This window comes from Symphalangus syndactylus, chromosome 2 (assembly GCF_028878055.3).
Source record: "Symphalangus syndactylus isolate Jambi chromosome 2, NHGRI_mSymSyn1-v2.1_pri, whole genome shotgun sequence".
Classification (NCBI taxonomy): Eukaryota; Metazoa; Chordata; class Mammalia; order Primates; family Hylobatidae; genus Symphalangus; species Symphalangus syndactylus.
The window spans coordinates 122,453,448-122,476,424 of record NC_072424.2 but is presented as its reverse complement, the minus strand read 5'-3'; the positions used below and the strand labels follow the sequence as shown (position 1 = coordinate 122,476,424).

Sequence of the window (22,977 nt, the reverse complement as noted above, 5' to 3'; positions counted from 1 at the left end):
CCTGCCTAGACAGACAGAACAGCGTCTGGAGGCTCATACTGTGAACTTTCGCTCCAAGAACCACTGCAGGAACATACCAGGAAAACCAAAAGAATTCACAGACCCTTTCAAAGAAGCAACTTGCCACTGCAAATGCCACAAGACAGCATAAGCTCTTGGGAGTTCTACAGCCTCACCCATCACCTGAGATGACCTGAGTACTCATCCTGGCCAACATAGAGCAACATTATACCATCCTTCTACTACTGCAGCTGGCGCTCTCTTGAAAGCACCACCTCCTGGCTAGAGGCCAACCAACTCAAGTCATGACAGCAACTCATAACAGAACAACCCTGCTCCAAAGAAGGAGAAAACAACAGCTAATTCCACTGCTTACCACACGTCAGCTTAACCACAAGTCCTGAGTCTGTTCACATGACAACTTCACTGCTAGCATAACTGGCATTCGAGAAAACCAGAGCACTAAACCAAACTACAACCAAGGATTCCCACAGAGTCCACTTCACTCCCCTGCAGCCTCCACTGGAGCAGGTGCTACTATCCACGGCTGGGAGACCTGAGGACAGATCACATCACAGACTCTTTGCAGACATTCCCTAGGACCAGATTGGAGCCCAGTAGCCCTGCTGGGTGGCTAGACGCAGAAGAGCATAACAATCACTGCAGTCTGGTTCTCAGGAAGCCCCATCCCTAGGGGAAGGGGGAGACCACTACATCAAGTGATCATCTTATGGGGCAAAAGAATCTGAACAGCAGCCTGTGAGTTCCAGATCTTTCCAATGAAACAGTCTATTCAAATAAGAAGGGGAACTAAAAAAGCAGTTCTGGTAATATGACAAAATAAAGTTCTATAACACCCTCAAAAGATCACATTACCTTTCCAGCAATGGATCCAATCCAAACCAACAAGAAATATCTGAATTGCCAGATAAATAATTCAGAAGGTTGATTATTAAGCTACTCAAGGAGGCACCAGAGAAAGGTAAAAACCACCTTAAAGAAATTTAAAAAATGGCCAAGTGTGGTGGCTCACGCCAGTAATCCCAGTACTTTGGGAGGCCAAGGCAGGAGGGTCACTTGAACTCAGGAGTTTGAGACCTGCCTGGGCAACATGGTGAAACCCCACCTCTACCCAAAATACAAAAAAAATAGCTGGAAATGGTGGAATGCACCTGTGGTCCCAGCTACTTGGGAGACTGAGGTGGGAAGACTGCTTGAGCCTGGGAGGCAGAGGTTACAGTGGGCCAAGGTCACACCACTACACACCAGTCTGGGTGACAGGGGGAGACCTCATCTCAAAAAAAGAAATTAAAAAAAGAACACAGGTTATGGATGAAAAAGTCTTCAGAGAAATAGATACCATAAATAAAAGACAATCACAACTTCTGGAAATGAAAGACACACTTAGAGAAATGCAAAATACACTGAAAAGTTTCAAGAGAATTGAGCAAGCAGAAAAAAAAAAAACTTCAGAGCTCAAAGACAAGGCTTTCTAACTAACCCAATCTGACAAAGACAAAGAAAAAATAATTTAAAAAAAACAGCCTCCAAGAAATTTAGGATTATGTTAAACAACCAAATCTAAGAATAATTCATGTTCCTGAGGAAGAAGAGAAACCTAAAAGTTTGGAAAATTTATTTGAAAAAAAAAATCAATGAAAACTTCCATGGTTTTGCTAAAAATCTAGACATCCAAATACAAGAAGCTGAAAGAACACCTGGGAAATCATCACAAAAAGATCATCACCTAGGCATACAGTCATCAGGTTATCCAAAATCAAAATGAAGAAAAGAATCTTAAGAGCTGTGAGGCAAAAGCATCAGGTAATCTACAAGAGAAATCCTATAAGATTAACAGCAGATTTATCAGCAGAAACTCTGCAAGCCAGAAGGGATTGGGGTCTTACTGTTAGCCTCCCTAAACAAAATAACTATCAGCCAAGAATTTTGCATCCAGTGAAACTAAGCTTCATAAATTAAGCAGAGATAAAGTCTTTTTCAGACAAATAAATGCTGAGAGAATTCACCACTACCAAATCAGTACTACGAGAAATCATAAAAGGAGCTCCAAATCTTGAAAAATGCCTTGAAATACACCAAAATATAATCTCCTTAAATCATAAATCTCACAGAACCTATAAAACAACAACACAATTTTTTAAAAAAGGGTATTCAGGCAACAACCAGCATAATGAATAGAATAGTACCTCACATCTCAATATTAACATTGAATGTAAATAGCCTAAATGCTCCACTTAAAAGATACAGAATGGCAGAATGAATAAAAATCCAACAACCAAGTATCTGCTGCCTTCAAGAGATTCACCTAACACATAAGGACTCATAAAAATTCAAAGTAAAGGATTAGAAAAAGATATTACATGCAAATGGAAACCAAAAGCAAGCAGGAGTAGCTATTCTTATATCAGACAAAACAGACTTTAAAGCAAAAACTAAAAAGACAAGAAAGGATATTATATAATGATAAAAGGATTAGTCCATACACCTAACATAGGAGCTCCCAAATTTATAAAATAATTACTACTAGACCTAAAAAATGGGACAGATGGCAACACAATAATTGTAGGGGACTTCAATATTCCACTGACAGCACTAGAGAGGTCATCAAGACAGAAAGTCAACAAAGAAACAATGAACTTAAACTATACCCTAGAACAAATGGGCTTAACAGATATTTATAGAACAGTCTACCTAACAACTGCAGAATATACATTCTTTTCATCAGCACATGGAACATTCTTCAAGACAGACCATATGATAGGCCATAAAACAATTCTCAATAAATTTAAGAAAATCAAAATTATATCAAGTACTTTCTCAGAAGACCACAATGGAATAAAATTGTGAATTAATTCTGAAAGGAACCTTCAAAAGTATACAAATACATGGAAATTAAATAATCTGCTCCTGAATGATCTTTCAGTTAACGAAGATATCAAGATGGAAATTAAAAAATTCTTTGAACTGAACAATAATAGTGACACAACCTATCAAAACCTCTGGGATATAGCAAAAGTGGTGCTAAGAGGAATGTACACAGCATTAAATGTCTACACCAAAAAGTCTGAAAGAGCACAAACAGACAACCTAAGGTCACACCTCAAGGAACTAGAGAAACAAGAGCAAGCCAAACCCAAATCCAGTGGAAGAAAAGAAATAACAAAGATCAGAGCAGAACTAAATGAAAGTGAAACAAACAAACAAAAAACATAAAAAGTAAGTGAAACAAAGAGCTGGTTCTTTGAAAAGATAAATAAAACTGATAGACCATTAACATGACTAACCAAGAAAAGAAGAGAAAGGATATAAATGAGCTCAATTAGAAATGAAATGGGTGATACTACAACTGATACTACAGAAATTCAAAAGATGATTCAAGGCTACCATGAGCAATGTGAACACCTTTACACACATAAGCTAGAAAACATAGAGAAGATGGATAAATTCCTGGAAATATACAACCCTCCTAAATTAAACCAGGGAGAAAGAGAAACTCGGAATAGACTAGTAACAAGCAGCAAGATTGAAATGGTAATTAAAAAGCTACCAAAAAAAAAAAAAGTCCAGGACCAGATGGATTCACAGCTGAATTCTATCAGACATTCAAAGAAAAACAGGTACCAATCCTATTGACACTATTCTATGAGACAGAGAAAGAGGAAATCCGCCCTAAATCATTCCACGAAGTCAGTATCACCCTGATACCAAAACCAGAAAGGGACATAACAAAAAAGAAAACTACAGACCAATATCACTGATAAACACAGATCCAAAAATCCTCAAAAACATACTAGCTAACTGAATCAAACAGTGTATCAAAAAGATAATCCATCATGATCAAATGGGTTTCATACCAGGGATGCAGGGATGGTTTAACATACACAAGTCAATAAATGTGATACAACACATAATAGAATTAAAAACAAAAAATCACATGATCATCTCAATAGCCACAGAAAAAGCAATTGACAAAATCCAGCATCCCTTTACGATTAAAACCCTCAGCAAAATTGGCATAGACGAGACATTCCCTAAGGTAATAAAAGCCATCTATGATGAATTCACAGCCAATCTTATACTTAATGGGGAAAAGTTAAAAGCATTCCCCCTGAGAACTGGAACAAGACAAGGATGTCCACTTTCATCACTTGTATTCAACATAGTACTGGAAGTACTAGACAGTGCAATCAGACAAGAGAAAGAAATAAAGGCATCCAAATCTGTAAAAAGGAAGTCAAACTGTTAGCTGTTCAACATAGTACTGGAAGTCCTAGACAGTGCAATCAGACAAGAGAAAGAAATAAAGGGCATACAAATCTGTAAAAAGGAAGTCAAACTATTATTTGTAAAAAGGAAGTCAAACTGTTAGCTGATGACATGACTGTATACCTAAAAAACCCTAAAGACTCAACCAAAAAGCTCCCAGATCTGATAAATAAATTCAGTAAAGTTTCAGGATACAAAATGAATGTACACAAATCAGTAGCACAGCTATACACCAACAGTGACCAAGCTGAGAACAAATCAAGAATTCAACCCCTTTTAAAATAGCTGTAAAAAAAAAAAAAATACTTAGGATTATACCTAACCAAGGAGGTAAAAGATCTCTACAAGGAAAACTATAAAATGCTGCTGAAAGAAATCACAGACAACACAAACAAATGGAAGCACATCCCATGCTCATGTATGAGTAGAATAAATATTGTGAAAATGACTACACTGTCAAAAACAATCTATAAATTCTACATGATTCCCATCAAAATACCAGCATCATTCTTCATAGAACTAGAAAAAAAAAACTCTAAAATTCATATGGAAGCAAAAAGGACCCCACAGAGCCAAAGCAAGACTAAACAAAAGGAAGAAATCTGGAGGCATCCCATTACCTGACTTCAAACTATACTACAAGGCTATACTTACCAAAAGAGCATGGTACTGGTATAAAGACAGGCACATAGACTAATGGATCAGAATAGAGAACCCAGAAATAAAGCCAAATATACACAGACAACTGATTTTTGACAAAGCAAACACAAGCATAAAGTGGGGAATGTTACTCTATTCAACAAATGGTGCTGGGTTAATTGGTAAGCCACATGTAGAAGAATGAAATTGGATCCTCATCTCTCACCTTATACAAAAATCAATTCAAGATGGATCAAAGACTTAAATCTAAGATCTGAAACCATAAAAATTCTAGAAGATAACATCAGAAAACCTCTTCTAGACATTGGCTTAGGCAAAGATTTCATGACCAAGAACCCAAAAGCAAATGCAACAAAAACAATTATAAATAGACGGGACTTAATTAAATGAAAAAGCTTCTACACAGCAAAAGAAACAATCAGCAGAGGAAATGGACAGCCCATAGAGTCACAGAGTGGGAGAAAATATTCACAAACTATGCATCCAGCAAAGGACTAATATCCAGAATCCACAAGGAACTCAAACAAATCAGCAAGAATAAAAACAAATAATCCCATCAAAAACTTGGTTAAGGACATGAATAGACAATTCCCAAAAGAAGATACACAAATGGCCAACAAACACATGAAAAAATGCTCAGCATCACTAATTATCAGGGAAATGCAAATCAAAACCACAATGTGATACCCCCTTACTCCTGCAAGAATGGCCATAATTTAAAAATAAAAGAAAATAGATACTGGTGTAGATGTGGTAAAAAGGGAAGTTTTACACTGCTCATGGGAGTATAAACTAGTACAACCACTATGAAAAACAGTATGGTGAGTCCTTAAAGAACTAAAAGTAGAACTACCATTTGATCCATCAATTCCATACTTGGGTATCTTCCCAGAAGAAAAGAAGTCATTATATGAAAAAGACATGTGCACAGGAATGTTTATAGCAACACCATTTGCGATTGCAAAAATATGGAACCAGCACAAATGCCAGTCAACAAGTGGATAAAGAAAATGTAAACATATATGTATACACACACACGCACACACACACACACACACACCATGGAATACTACTCAAGCATAAAAAGGAATGAAATAATGGCATTCACAGAAACCTGGATAGAGTTGGAGACCATTATTCTAAGTGAAGTAAGTCAGGAATGGAAAATCAAACATCGTACGTCTTCACTTGTAAGTGGGAGCTGAGCTATGATTACAGAAGGTCATAAGAATGGTATAATGGACTCTGGGAGCTCCAGGGGAAGGGTGGGAGGTGGGGTGAGGGATAAAAGACTACACATTAGGTTCAGTGTACACTGCTTGGGTGATGAGTGCACCAAAATCTCAGAAATCATCACTAAAGAATTTATGGATGTAACCAAACATCACCTGTTCCCCCCAAAACTACTGCAATTTTAAAAAGCTATAAAAATGTTAAAATTATCTAACTTAAGAAGACTTATGTATAAAAAATGTTTTAAGACACTGATTGTTTTTAGAGTAAAAGAGTGGAAGCTATCATAATATATTAGTGGTGATATAACATTTTTAAAAACAGGATATAAAACTATATATTATGAAAATTTCATTTTTAAAAGTACGTATTTTAATTGGCATATGCATTTGTGTATAATTTTACACATACACAATAGGACTATAAAAATAAACAAAAATAGTGTAACCTCTATAGAAGAGGATTACAGATAAGTTTAGTTTTCTTCTCTATACTTCTCTGAGTTTTCAAAAAGTTAAACTCAGTTTCTTTTCATTAGATAAATCTAACAAATTTAAGATAGAGTGTCTATCCAATTTTTTTCCTACTCTTCCCTTATAAAATTGTCAGCATAATTATCCATATTAGTTTGACAATTATCTTTTCCTCCTGAATTTAATGGAAGCAACCTAATTGTAGCTAACTCTGGTGTGACAGCCACTAATGTACCATAAGTAAGTGTGAATTTAGAAACAGAAAAGCAGGCACCAGAGTTGGGTATGAAGATGTGGTGTGAGTCTCCATGGCTTTCATTGGTAATGAACAGTAAAACAGCTCACTGCAGAAATAGAACACTTTCATTTCAGGCAATGAATCTGAATTAGTAAATGAGAACAAACTCCTAAACACCGTAGTTCTATTGTCCTTCTACTCTGAAGCTTTTCTTTATAAGACTCTGCTGTAGTCTGAATATTTGTGTCCTCTCAAAATTCTTTTTTTTTTTTGAACCCCTAACCCTGACAATAATGGTATTAGGAGGTGGGGCCTTTGGGAGGTGATAAGATCATGGCTGGAGCTCTCATGAATGAGATTACTACCCCTGTAAAGGAAGCCCCAGAGAGCTGCCCTTCCGTTGCCATCATGTGAAGACCCACCTGGAAGGTAACACCTATGAACCAGAAAGCAGGCCCTCACTAGAATATCCAATCTGCCAGTGCCTTGATCTTGGACTTCCCAGTCCCCATATCTGAGAGAAATACATTTCTGTGGTTTATAAGCTACTCAGTCTATGGCATTTTGTTATAGCAGCCCAAACTGACTAAGACAGCCGCACTCATCGTAAGTTTCTCTTGTTATAAATAAATAAGCAGGGTGAAAATTGACACAGGAATACTTTAAATACTCAGAATGCTTTTCTTCATTTAAAATTCACTCCTAGTAAGCACACCCATGCACTCTACCAAGAATCCAGGCTTAGGGACCAGCATCTAAGTGATTGTTTTTCAATCACCCATAGACCTCCACTAACCAGAAACACCCATGGAAGGGCCTTTTACACCTCACTACTCCAATCAGCATGTTAGGAAGACGTCAGTTACATGAGGTGAATGGGCAGCACTGACCTAGTATTATTTCTGATGGGATTTGAGATGTCTAACATGACAATAATAGGGTCAGATTTGGAGACTGGGTGAGATGAACACAAAGTTTAATAGACAGCTCCTGCAAGATTTATGGTCCAAATTTGCAAACCCATTGATCTCTGAGGTTATCTGACCCAAATGACAAAACCAAATCCCGTCCAATGCACAGCGTGGTTTGCAGTTTGCAGAATTAGGCCTAACCGCTGAATAAAGACTCTGAGGTTGTTGAATCTTTTGCATTTCACTGGCAGTTCTATCCCAGAGCAGTGCAGAACAGAAGTGAATAGGGCAGCCGGGAAACAGAGCCAGATAATGATTCAAGGTTCTCAGGCTGTGCAACATTATGTATAGAAAATTGCAGTCTCATTATAATCATAGTTTGAGATGTGCCAAATAGAAATTCTCAGTGAAAAAAAGAAAAAGGGAAGTTCCGCTGAAAAGTTCTTTGGTGTCATCTCCTGATACAACTGTTCTATTTTTGTGTCCTGAAGTGCATTTTAAGACATCTAAAGAGACATATTTAAAGGTGTGCAGATAGTGTTTTGCAATGATTTTATGCTTATGCTATATATCTGTATGGTAGCCATCTTTCTCAAGAAGCTCAATGACACAACAAGCAAGGCACCTCTTTGCTCTCTATTGCCAAGGAGAACCTGGCTTCAAATTTCCTATTTAAGTTCCTATACATCATTATCGATGAACCACACCTAAAATCACAAGACAACTTCAAACCACAACATCCTGATGTGGTTTGACCTATTTGATTCCTTTCATATTGAAGAGAAGCAAAAAGTAAAAGGCTGGGCACAGTGGCTCATGCCTGGAATCCCAGAACTTTGGGAGGCTGAGGCAGGTGGGTCACCTGAGGTCAGGAGATCCAGATCAGCCTAGCCAACAGGATGAAAACCCCATCTCTAATAAAAATAGAAAAAAATTAGCTGGGTGTGGTGGTGCATGTCTGTAATCCCAGCTACTCGGGAGGCTGAGGCAGGAGAATTACTTGAGCCCTGGAGGCAAAGGCTGCAGTGAGCTGAGATGGTGCCACTGCACTCCAGCCTGGATGACAGAGGGGGATTTCTTCTAAAAGAAGAAGAAAAGAAGAAGAAAGAAGAAGAAGAAGAAGAAGAAGAAGGAGAAGGAGAAGGAGAAGGAGAAGGAGAAGGAGAAGGAGAAGGAGGAGGAGGAGGAGGAGGAGGAGGAGGAGGAGGAGGAGGAGGAGGAGGAGGAAGAAGAGGAAGAAGAAGTAGTAGTGGTGCATTAAGATGCATAGTTTTCTAAGTTTCACAAGAGCATACGCAACATCAGGACATTTGGGTGCCAAGAACATAAAGAAAATTCGCCTTCTCACATCAGATCAAGCGATGTGTTTTCCAACCCAGCTACCATGACGAATGGGAATGAAACAGGACTGCATAGCTGGCCCAACCAAGGATGATAAGCAGTTCCACAAAGCTTTCTTTAACTATGCTACCAGTGATTGTATGTTCATGTTGGAATATAATTTTCAGTATGTGGAAAACCCTTCCACACATGATTATCATCAAAAGTTGGGAAGAAAATCAACAACCACACATGATCAAAGAAAAGGAAATCCGCAGACGTTATTTTGTTTTATTTGACATTTGGTGGCATATTAACTTTGCCAAATAGACTTAGAGCTCCTCAAAACAGAAAATCATCTTAATAGTTCTTCTGTATCCTCACAGTCTCTGTTACATAGAAGGACCCTGATGTAAACAGAGTAGATAGATGACACATAGATACACATACCAATGTATGAGTGGATTAATAGGTTTATCTTGATTGACTGGCAAATTGGCCACTATAGTGCTAGGAGAAAACCAAACAATTGAAAAATTGGAAGGAAATGTAGTAATCATTTTGTGCAATTTCTTCACTTAAAAAGTTTAATGGGGGAACTTAAAATAATTTAGAGGCCTGCACTGCAAAGTCCTGGCTAAGCTTGCACTGAAAATTTAGAAATAAATGCAGTTAATGAATCACGTTTCTTCATAGATCACTATGCAATGATGCACTGATTTGAAACTCAGGATGTCAGCATGGGAGGCTGTCAGATCATGACCCTGATGTGCCGTCAAATGCTACAATAAATTAAAGTTCCATGAAAGAGGGCTGACTCTCATTGCACAGCTGGGAGACTTGGCCCTACTAATGCTTACCTCTGTCACCTGCAAGCCCTTCTGAACTTTAAACAGCACAAAATGGTTACCGATAATTAGTTATGGGAATGTAATCCAACTTGAAGCACAAAGCAATGCTCTTCCAAGCATTTAACATAAGCCGGTCATGTGCACAGAGGGGCCACGGGAAGATATTCAAGCAGTTGAACTAACGTTTGAAAACAGGGCAGAAGCAATGTCTTAAGGATTCACTTGAAAGGTATTTTAAAACAATGTAAGTATAATGTAAAAGGTTAAGAAAAGCCAGGAGTTAGAAAAATAGGACTACACACTTTAAATAAAACACCATCAAAAGCATAAGACGCAAACCCTCAGAACAGCCCTCCAGAAGATGGCTACAAAGCTCACAGAGGTTCACTGATAAGTGGTTAGTCTTTCTGTAAACAACACCCGCTATTCAGATCAAGATAAACTTCACAAATACAGGAAAACATCTATTTATTTACTTTATACTTATTTAATAATTAGGATTTTAATACAAGTTTTGCCCTTAACTGGGCATTTCTCTAATGATATAGCCCACAGAGATAGAACTGTAAACACTTTATAATGTATATCACATAACTTGTTTATAATGTTTCATAGTCAAGCTACTACTTGATTATAAAGCTACAAGTAGTAGCTTGATTATGAAACATTATAAACAAATTATGTGATATACATTATAAAACAAATCAATAAAACATCATGAAAATAAAACATATTTTGCTTAAATATGTAAGCAAAAATATTTCCTCACATTATAATAAACAGAACTGTCTGAAATCTCTGACAGGAAACAGCGATTTAGAACAGTACCACCAGGAAGTCTTCAACAACTAAATGGGTACTAGACTAGATTCATCCTTTTTGGTCTTGTTAAAATAATTTTGGTTTATTTTTGCACCGCCTATTTACTTAACCTTATGCGGCAACAGTGATGTTTTTTCTGAAGGAGTTCTGACCCCTTTCCTGAAGGTGAAGAAGAAATGAGGTTAGAACAACTTTGCTATCATGTCCCAAAGCTAACTAAACAAAGTTAATCACTAGAGGAAAATAAATCCACCATTCCTTTCGAAAGTCAGATTGGATTTCAGAATTGATTATCAGGAGCTCGGCAGGATTACTGCCAGAGCTTTAGGTTTTGAAAATGAGGAATCATGATTTTAAATATATATATATATATATTACTTAAATAATAATAGAATAAGCAAATAACATCATCTTCAAAGGTTATGTCATATATAAATATGTTTTGAAACAGTTTGTGAGGTTTCTGGGATAGTGAGTAATTGTCATTAATTATTCAATTAATTTATTGATTTTAATTATTATTCTATAAATTTTCTTCCAACAACTAATCTCACAGATTTTAATCACTCTATTGCATCACATTTTTGACTGACAATAGAGGTGGTATCATCAGGTCTACAGCAGCATTTCTGAATTAAGAAATCGGGTCGGGCACGGTGGCTCACGCTTGTAATCCCAGCACTTTGGGAGGCCGAGGCGGGCGGATCACGAGGTCAGGAGATCAAGACCACTGTGAAACCCCGTCTCTACTAAAAATACAAAAAAATTAGCCAGGCGTGGTGGCGGGCGCCTGTAGTCCCAGCTACTCGGAGAGGCTGAGGCAGGAGAATGGCGTGAACCCGGGAGGCGGAGTTTGCAGTGAGCCGAGATCGCACCACTGCACTCCAGCCTGGGTGACAGAGCGACACTCCGTCTCCAAAAAAAAAGAAATCGATGCTAATAATGTTCTTTTCCTATTATCTGTGATGACAAATATAGGTAAGACTTGAGGTGGGTGGATAGGTTGAGCCCAGGAGTTCAAGGCCATCCTGAGCAACACAGCAAGTCCATGTCTCCAAAAGAAAAAAAAAGTAAGACAACAGAGTAGAAAACAATCAAATTACTAAGTGGAACAAACTCAGATAGTGTAATGAAAACTGAACAAACAAATCAGATTGTGTAATCAAAACTGAACAGGTCAGAAAACCCAGAGAAAAATTACTGCATTTCAATTGTTTAAAACTACACGCCTGGGGCACACAGCTTCTCAACTTCTGACCCGTGTCAAAGCAGTCCCTGTTACCCTGAAAGCTCCCAATTTCTTCCCCTGACACAGGTCCACCCATGGGCCACTCACATGCGCACACATTGCTATGTAATCTCATTTCCTTCCTTCAACTTAAACTCATCTGTTAAGTCTCAGTTTAAATGTAATTTCTCCAGGAGAGACTTCACAAGTACTGAGATTAGGGCTAGTATTACTCTTATAATTTCATCTACTTTTGCTTAATTATGCAGTTGTCATTGAAAATGTTCTTGTCTGTATCCTCCCATTCAGCCATTAAGATCAATGTCTTCTCCATCTATACACTTAAAGACTAGCACCTGGTACATACTTCACAAATATTTGCTAAGTAGGGAATAAATGAGTAGACTTTGAAATGTGTTTACTATATCTTATTGAGGACACATTTGTTTTAAAATGAGATATTGCAAACTGAGCAATACAATAGAGCTTCAAATTGTAATTTTAAAAATCAGTCATGCGAAAGGAGGTAAATGCCATAAAGTTCAGCACTGAGTGGTTTCTCTCTGTGTTGTTATGATGGGAAGCATCTTTGCCCAAGGAGTCACCAAGAGAATGGTACTGACACACACAGCAGACACACACATTAAAAAATCCCTTAGAGAACTAAGATTATCATTAACCATCCAGTAGCAGATCTGAATAAATTAATAAAAGGCAACAGTCACTCAAAATGTCACTGAGCTAAAATTGGCCATTACACTATCCTCTGTGACTATTAAACAAAAGAAATACAGTACACAGTGCAACAAAGAAATACAGTACACAGTGCAAATGGCTTAAGTATGACAGTATGTTTATAGTCCCTAAAGTCATGAGATACATCCTTTAGGAAGTACTTGCAGGGAAAAAAATTAATTAAAATCAGGGTGGTAATAAAACTACCTATTGGCCGGATCTCAGACAGGTGTGTTGGTGGACTAGTCAACTTTGAGTGTGAGCTCTTCCCATAGTCACCCTTGAGCCCGTGGTCACAACTTCTCATCCCTTATCACTTCGTTAGATGATTAGGACCTGCTTGCTGGCAGGCACATCTTGCTACGGGGTCATCCTCCCCTGGTAAGAAGTTCTTTCTCTTTAGGTACCACTCTGGAGTTGGCATGGTTCCCTCCAATTGGGCCTTCGTAATCTGTAATGAGCTGTCATCTTATAGGAACAGAATATTTCCTGCCTGCAAGAGACTCCCAGCCTTGCCCTTTCTGGTTCTAGAAGACTAGAAATGAGTACCCAAGGTTAGAAATTGCCCATCCTGCCTGTGCTGGGAAACTACAATCCCAGCATCACACACGCTGAGACAAGGTGCTCAACCACATGCCAAACATTCTCATATGAGTGGATATCCAGTAAAAATCACAAAGCCACTGGATGTCTCCAAAATTCAAAAATATCAACTAAAATATCCCTTTCAATTTACCTTCACAACAAAACTGCTGTCTTAAAGTTATGCTGAAGGTCTGCTATCACCTGGGAATTTTAATGATCTGATTAGCCACCATCGGAAGGCCTACTGCTCAGCTGTTGGCCTCAACTACTGAGCGTATCAGGATTTGAGTCTACTAGTCCAACAGTGGACGCTCGTTTTCTTAAAGCCTGAAATTCCTTCAGGAATACAGCCAAATCCCCTTTCTACTGTGGTCACCTAAACTTCAGACTGAACAAAGACAACTGCTGATATGAAAAGTGGTACATCGTTAAGGCTAGTATTCTCCCTAGAAACAGGTTACTAATACTGAGGAAGAGACCGGACTGAGAATTGAAGGTAAAAGGACTCTACCTCTGCGTGTAGAATAGCTGTTGCTCAGCTTCTGAAGGGAACCTGTGGCTTCTGCATTATAGCAGTAGGCCTTGGTCTTTCCCTAGAAATGGCATTATTGCTTTGTTGGGGGAAGGTGGTTAGTTGTATTTGAGAGGTGTGAAGTTCTGATACTTTTCCATAATTCCAGTTTTCCTGCCAATAAACCAATGAAGCAACGTCTCAATATATGAGACAGATTTTGTAAGAATACACAAAGGATTTTAACACTTAGGAAAGAATACATTCACGTACGACAACTTCCTATAAGTAAAATATGGCCTAAGAGATCAACTTTCACATAGGTTTTTATAAAACTGCCTAACACAAAAATACACATATATGGAGAACTTCAGATGGAGAATTACATCAGGACGGTTTCTTTGAGTTTGCCTTTGTCTCAAAAATAAATAAATTAATTAATTAATAAATAAATATAAAAATCCCAAATAAAGCCTTTGACAGGAAGAAGCCAGTAGATATCTTTTACTGTCAATTCAACTGCTAAAATAGGAATAAGAAATAGTCAAATACTAAGGCTTCGGAGTTAAAACGGGAAACATGCTAATATAACCAGAACTTCTAACTCTGCCAATAAAATGGTTTGAAGGCAGAGGCAAGTTATGAACCCCTGGTATCTGACCTAGACTTTTAAGACTAATAGCAGCAATTACAATACAAAAGTCCAGCTATTGCCCACAATTACTGCCTCTCAGGGGGTGTAAGTAATGAATTATTCATGTAACATAGGCTCTATACCTTTTAAGGAAGAAACAGACAAACTCTACACAAAACAAGCTAACAGACCTCTTTATGGTCATAAAGTTTGTCACCTGCTGTTACCAGCTGCCATAAGGAAGATATTCCTTGCCTTCCCCGCCCCTTCTAAGTGGAGAGCAAGCTGAGGGAGAACCGTCTTTTACTCTCAGGAATTTAAATGCTTAACGACATATTAAAGCGAGAGGTCGAAGTCCGCCCTGTGTTACAAGCCTAATCCTTACATTACAGTAGAGGTGCAGAGAGCGACTGGGAGAAGCGACTGTGGCCAGGAGGGAGCACCCACCAAGGAGGAGCTAAATTCTTCTCTCTCCACACTCGTCCCACCATAATGTTCCTATCATCAAAAGGCAAGCAGTGACTGCAATTGTTTTGTAAAAGCTTCCAAACTTTTCAGATGGCATGATGTTGCATCTTTTCCCTCTGGCAATTGTGATTTGTAAGAAAAAGCCCATTATTCTTTTAATGACTCAATCCAGTCTCGCTTCTACAGTATTTGTACTTGCAATGAACCATGGGGCATTCACGGTGAAAGCCACTGAGCACGGCTTTTTAAATATTAATAATTGACTTACATACCAAGTGAGGGAGGACTTCACCCCTTTCTGCCTTTCTTTTTCTTTAAAGACTGGAAATTGGAAGAAGATTGGTGTTTGGCATCCAAAGGCTAAAGAGGGCAGGAGCGCATACACGCATGTGGAGGTTTTCTGTTTTAACTATAAATGTAAGGTAGTATTTGGCAGGCTAGACTCCATCTAGAATGTGCCAGGAGCCTTCCTATGGAAAAAAGAGCTACACGCACATTTAATAATCCAAGCATTAAAGCTTCACAGTGCATGCAAGCACTCCATGTTTAAAACAGACACGCTCAGATAAAAAGCCGGAGGTCAGATGTGCCACTGTCACTGTGAAGCGACTTCTGCCACTCAGAGCTGAGTCCGCAGGCAGAGGGCTGTACAGGGCAGTGCACGGCAGGCAGTGGCTGGACAGATAAATCTGAGGGGTATGGGGAACAGAACCCATGCCTACGAAGTCAGACTTTGGCACCAATACCCAGTGTTTGTTGCTGGATTTTTATTTTATTTTCATTTTCTTTTTTTTTTTTTCTCCAAAGAAGTTTCAGTTAAATTACCAGCTGACTTGAGTACAAAGAGTTTCTTCTGATGTGGAATTCTAAAAGTGACAAGCATCATGAGAAGCCCTCCTGACCAAAGGAAGTAATTGCTAATTAGCCCTTTACTTGAAAAACATCTTTAAAGGAGAGAGCAAAATCGAATATTCTTTATAAATTATACTAAACCACCAAAGAGTCAATAGAATATCTATCTAAATGTATAGTGAAAAAAAAAAAGGCAAGAAAGAAAGGAAAAAAGTACATTCATGAAGTTTGCTTTCTGCATACCTTTTCAAATTTTGTCAGCAGTTCCCGTAAGTTGAAGTTCAGACCAATCATTGTCCAGTAGCCCTTGAAGCCTACATCTTTCCGGCAAACTTCCTTCAGACAACAGCGTTTAACTTCTAAACACCGTATCTTTTCTGGCTATACTTTAAAATCCTTTGTAAAATCCTTTACAAGCCTTGCCCTTGAGCTATGGTCCATCAGCAGCAGCGGCAGCTTGCGCTGGGACATTTTAGCCACCCCACTGTGGGTCCGTTTTTTCATGGACTTCGGAGTTCGCAAGGAATAGACCTGCTTCTGTATTTCCTGGTAGCTGTGTTCCACGAGGCTGGCATGGTCTCCTCTTTCTCTGGGAAGCCCAGGATTCCCTTCTGCTCACCTCACTAATGACCTGCAGGCCACAACTGTTCTCTCCTGGGCCCCAAGCTTAGAGTTTGGTCTCAATTACACACAGCAAAAAAAGAAGCTATATCCTGGAAACTTGCATGAGAGAAGAAAAAAAAAAGCCAAGTATTACCAACTTCCTCCATTCAGACTGATTTCAGAACGAAAAAAAAAAAAAATCCTGGGTAAAGAGCCAGTTTTCAAAGAGCATGACTTATGTAGAGTTCGAAGGAGGAGTGTACTCTTAGCTGAAGAAACACCAAAACACAGGACAAGAGGCCACCGGTTCTCACTCTCCCAGACACCAGCAGCCTGGGTTGCTATGGTAACCACCAAGCTAGTTTCAGTCCATTTCCCTAGGTCAGCCTGGCCTAAGGGATGTTGTCAATGCAACAGAACTAAAGTTGTTTTAAAAGGTGTTCTGTCTGTCCAGAGAAAAGCTCTCGCAGCAAATCTCCTAGTCCCTTCTGCCGGCTTTGTGGCAGGGGAGAGCAGCCTCAGTGGGCTCTGGCAGCTCCCCTGGCTGATCTGACAGCAGTGTGGTAATCAACTTCTCTTTCCAGCAGTTGTTTATTATTTTAATCAGCATCCTCCCTTTCCACCACCCCTCACACGGTTTGAAGTGAAAGCTCACTCCCACTTCCTGGAGGCCTGCCTGCCCCAAAAGTCAGTTCTCTATCTCTTACATTGTCTCAATCTTGAATGGATCACAGGTTCCATGTTCCAGTTGGGAGCCAACCCATGAAAAGAAAAGGGAGTGAATGTACAAAACAATACAAATCACAAAAGGAAATACGCGTTGATTAATTTTATTTTTCAAAAAGGTGTTAGCAGGAAACTGATGAAGAAAATAGTTTTAAAGTGTTTTGATCTCTTTGATGCCGCTGAAAGTCATTCAGACTGTTTTCTTATAGGGAATTTACTTGTTTCTGACATAAAACTTAATGAGAGAAACTACTGTACTCAAAATGTGAGTAATAACTACATTGAATGTGTCTTCCATTTTGATGTTAAATTACTACTGGCACTCAGAGAAACACCATCTTCCAGGAAGTTTTAAGTGTCATGGCTTTAAAGAAGAAAACTCCAATCCAAATTATAAATTCTTTGTAGTGATATTACGGATATCATTCCAAGGCAAATGTGATTTTGCCTTTGCATTACATAGCTATACTGTATACCAATAAAGTATAACAGAAATGTCCATTTGAAACATGTTTCTCTAGTTGTAGGCAGAATTTCATCATAAAGATGCAGTGCTTATAATGGTAACACTATCACAAGTAGAATAATGTAAATTTTAATATAAGTAAGTTTACTTTTTTGCATCAGGGCATAGACCAAAGCAGGGGGAAAACCCTAAAATCAGAATATGCATCTCCTAAAAGGCTAATGAGTTGCTTAAATATCAATACCGTTAGCACTTATTTAATCATGGGTCATAAGAGATACCATTTAACACCAGAAAAACTATAAATCTATCAGGGAACAGTATACAATGTTGGTATTATTTTTTGGATTTGCAAATCATTTTTCTTTCTATTTCATTCCTAACTTATTTTCATATCAGTATTTAAATAGCATGTGTTTTACATATGCCCATCTATACAAATTTTAACAAGCTTTTAAAATATTTTCATTATTTTTTCATAAAAACCTGCATGTCCCCAGGGGCAAAATGGCTTTATGAGTTTTCTAGCAGAACGTGTTTCACCTCAACGCACATTTGATTTCAAAAACAAATGTGTTAATTTAATGGTTATTCAGAAATTCAAAGGTAAAAATAATCTACAGTTTGGATCAAAACAGCACTGACACCAGCATGAAAACCAACCATCAGAACTGTGGTGAAGAAACTTACAGAGAAAGTGGCCACAGGGAACCTGGTCTGTAAAGACTCTGGGGCCACATGCTGAGATCTTTCAAGAGCAGCAAATAAACTTTTTACATAAATACAAGACAAAAGAAACCACCAGCACCAGCACCATCACCACCACCACACAAAAAAATAAATAAATAAAGAGGGAGAGAAAAAGAACAATCTTTCTCAGCTGGGCAAACTTCCAGCTACCACCCAGGGTGCTGGATGGCTGGGATCAGAGACATGTGCAAACACGCCATTCCATTCCCCCGTGCACAGATCAGAAGGGTGAATTAAACAAAAACTCCGTGGAACAACAGGGAATACCATAGTCTTTCTCTAAAGTAGACCCTTTCTGTTTAAAGGGCTCTTATAACAAGACAAGAATGATATGTTATTATTAGAGCCCCAAATATCTTGTATCCACACCCAAGGCTAAACACAAGGCATAAAGATGAGGGAAAAGAAAGGGTATCCTTTGTATTAGGCCTTCTTCCCAAAAGATAAGAGCAAGGGAACTTTTATCAGCCTGATAAGTACCTGAGTCCTGGACAGGAGAAAGGAACAAGAGTATGTTCCCCTGTGGAATTCGAGAGTAGAATATCCAGAAACTGTTGCCTTTGTGTCAGCTACCTTCTCAGAACTGACATCCTCTGCTAAGGTAGAAATGAAGACACTCACTGAAAACTCCCTTATATACAGTTATGCAGCAACAAAAACTAAGATATTGACAAATCTAGCTATGATGGCAGCCTTTTTTTTTTTTTTTTTTTTTTTTTTTGAGATGGAGTTTTGCTCTTGTTGCCCAGGCTGGAGTGCAATGGTGTGATCTCAGCTCAGCACAACCTCCACCTCCTGAGTTCAAGCAATTCTCCTGCCTCAGCCTCCCGAGTAGCTGGGATTACAGGCAGGCGCCACCACGTCCGGCTAATTTTGTATTTTTAGTAGAGACGGGGGTTTCTTCATGTTTGTCAGGCTGGTCTCGAACTCCTGACCTCAGGTGATCTACCCGCTTCGACCTTCCAAAGTGCTGGGATTACAGGCATAAGCCACTACACCCAGCTGATGGTAGCTTCTTTAGAAGAAAGAGTACAAAACTCAGTGGATACATATTCAAAAACGGATCATCGAAAGAATATGGGATCATTCAAAAGATTTTTTTTTAATTCTTAACTAATTTTAATTACAGGGTAACTATACTCTCACTAAAACACAAGAAAGCAACTAAAAATGTTTTTTAAGTGTTAAAGTCAAACAGATTATTCATGTAAAGATCCAAAGTCATTCTGTGAAATTCAAATAGCTAAATATCTAATACATTACTCAAAAGTACTGCACTCTTTGATAACTGATACATTAAAAGACTTGTAAATGGGAGTTGCTTTTATAAAAGTGAGCACATTTCATCATGAATTTGTGTTTGATATCTATAAGATAAAGTGTACTTTCCATTACCCAGATGTAGTGGCCCATGACGATAATCCCAGCTACTTGGGAGGCTGAGGTGGGAGAATCACCTGAGCCCAGAAGGTCAAAGCTGTAGTGAGCCAAGATCGTGCCACTGCACTCCAGCCAGAGCAACCAGAGTGAGACTTTGTCTCACTTTCTTAGTTTAAAGTCAGTACACAAAATATCATCTTGGTAATATACCTACAGTTCCACAGTCCTTTTTTATCAACCACCTCTTTGATACATTATCATCTGTAATCCTGTAATTATTAAAACAAAAAATAGATGCCTCCAGTGAAAGCAATACATCACTAGAGAGACTTAATAAATTAGATGATGACATTTGAAGTAGTTGACATTTTCCCAATTTAAGCCAATGTGCAAATAAATTGTTCAGTGATCCTCAGTAGGTGGAATATGCTTGACACTACCAATCCCTGTATCAGATCAACACTGAATAACCCAGGAACCTCTAGCTAAATAAGCCATGTTTCAAACATAGACATAGAGTTTCATGAGAAAGCAAAAAGGTTCCAGAACCACATAGAAGCACAGGAAAACTCAGCAATGGACTCAATAAAATCTAAATCTAAATTGTTTAATAAAAACCACATTCCGATGCCAAAATGAAGAGAGCTACACGTATGGCTTTGCCAATAACTTTCAAAGGGTAGGACAATTTACAAATATTTTGTACTTAAAAACTACATTTCATATAATTTGTTAAAAGATGACCTATTTAGTAATTTTATTAAGACAATAAAAGATTCTTTACAGCTCAGTCAAATAAGAACTTTACATCTCACTCCTATAGTGGATCTTAAGGCACCCTTCCCACTAAACACAATTTTTAAAACTGTAAAGATCAAGTATGTTGTCTATGTAAATTCTAACAGGTTTCTCTTTATATTGGCCAATACAAAGAACAAAAAGAAAAGAAAAGAAGAAAAGCTTCTTAGGAGCCTCTAAAGTGAAGCATATGGAAGGTCAATAGGTGATTACACATAAATCGCTACATCATGGCTTATTCATTACTAAAATGAGGAGCTTCTGGCATGGGGAGAAAAGTTTATTTGTTGTAATCCCATTCTGACTCAAAGAAAGATCCAGCTTATTTCTTGTGAAAGAAATACACACAATTCTCCTTTTCATAACCCTTCTAACTTGGGATTTAGAATTCAAAAATAAAATAGCTTCAAGACCCTAATCGTGATCTGAGTTTTCAATTCATTGTCTTCTACCACTGAAGTTCCATTAGGGAGAGACCACTCCATACATTTCAGCTTTCGAGTTAACATCAGCCAGCAGCGAAGTGTGTCAGCTGGTAGCTATTTAAGGTAATATACAGCCCTAAAGGGCAAAAAGTTCAATCTAAGGATGGAGGCCTGAGTCCCCTGATGAAACGGAAAACTCTCCTTTTATCCCAGGAAGTTCAGGCACTGTGCTTTGTACACAAAGAATTATTTTTAATGTTTGTCTCTTCAATATAATGCCAACTACTTTGATAATTTTACAGGTGGTCATGGAGAAATAAAAATTAGGATTCATAAGAAAAAGATTCAATACTTAATATATTTTCTATAACACATAACCAAAAGATTCCAACAGATATTTAAAGAGGTACAAAGAGCTTTTTCTTCTTCAGGGGAATGGGTGGGTGGGGTGGGGTGGGGTAGGGGTTCAGGAAGAGAAATACCAGCTGATTTGCTTCTGAATTAGCCAACCAGGTGCTGGAGTCAGCCTTCAGCAACCTTCTAAATATTTAATAATTCAGACAGCACTTTATTAGGTGACTAAAAATAATGCCAAGACAAGTTAATGCTTCCAAACCATATTCTTCCTAAAAAATATGCATCAGACAAGAGGGAAACAATTTCAGGAGGCCAAGCCTCATATTCCAGATGTCTACTGACAGCACAAGCCTGTAGGATATGCAACTAAATCCACAGGGCTCTGGGAAAAAGGCTCTTAAAGGTTTTCAAAAGGTTTTATAAAGGTTTCTCCAGTTTTCTTCAGCCATGAAGATTTGGCAAATTAAAGCCAAAATTAAAATACAAATTTTAACAACAGCAACTAAAATGTCAAAACAAATCAAAATTGAAAGTGCTGTTTTCAGTCACAAGTTAAAAGCTGGTACTTTCCCCAGGAGGGCATTGCTCCTATAATCTGAATACATATTTAAGGAACTGAACATTGGGTAAACACAGAGGAAGTTCAAACTAACCCCACGCGATCAGCTATACTTTTGTGTATAATACTAAGCAGTGGGATTTCTCTCATGCTTGGAGGCTAATCCATTCATTGTGGAGTTACTGCTTCAACTCTGAACCATGTCCCTGTCATCTTCTTACTTAGGAACCCATTCCGGATTCTCTGCAAAATCACACTCTAAACCTACTTCAACTCCCTAATCATGATCCATCTTCACTAATATCACCAATAACCAGTTAATACTTAACCACATGAACCACTCATACTTACAACTATGGTTTCCCACGAAAAGTCATACATCACAATCATCCTTTTTTTTTCACCTCCAGTCATATTTACTTTCTGTACCTTTATCTCTCTTCCTTCATTTGTTTGCTCTGAGCAATGAGTCCTACATAGACAGTGAACACAGACAATGTATTATGCAGCTTACATGGAAATCAGTAGGCTGATTACAAAATGAAGAATTCCTTTACGTTAAGCCATTACATTTCCTAGAGATTATTAGAATCTGCCAAATTTGAAGGTAGGGGATAATTTAACAATGCCCATCAAATATTGAAATGCATATAACATTTGACTCAGAAATTCTATCACTAGGAATTTGCAAATATGTTTACAGACATATGTATAATGATACTCAATAAGTCCTACTTGACTTATTGAGCTGAAAACAATCTATATGTCCATGAAAAGGTAACTGGGTAAACAAGTTATGGCAGACTCACATAATGAAATGCTGTACAACTATGGAAAAGAGAGATAATTTCTCTTTCTTTTTTTTTTTTTTTTAAGATGGAGTCTCGCTCTGTCACCCAGGCTGGAGTGCAGTGGTGCGATCTCCGCTCGCTGCAACCTCCGCCTCCCGGGTTCACACCATTCTCCTGCCTCAGCCTCCCAAGTAGCTGGGACTACAGGTGCCTGCCACCACGCCTGGCTAATTTTTTTGTATTTTTTAGTAGAGACTGGATTTCCCCATGTTTGACAGGATGGTCTCGATCTCCCGACCTCGTGATCTGCCCGC

General features: G+C 38.3%; 1 protein-coding gene across 5 annotated transcripts in view; it reads right to left on the bottom strand.

The window, feature by feature from the left end:
• UTRN (utrophin) overlaps positions 1–22,977 on the bottom strand; it is a 516,343-nt gene that overhangs the window by 176,009 nt on the left and 317,357 nt on the right. Inside the window, exon 1 of one of the 5 annotated variants that reach the window (XM_055266409.2) lies at positions 16,052–16,609. The exons of the other annotated variants lie outside the window; for them this stretch is intronic. Within the exon in view, the coding sequence (XP_055122384.1) occupies positions 16,052–16,102 (51 nt within the window). The 5' untranslated portion in view covers positions 16,103–16,609. Of the gene's footprint in view, positions 1–16,051; positions 16,610–22,977 lie in introns of those variants that run through there. 5 annotated transcript variants of the gene reach the window in all.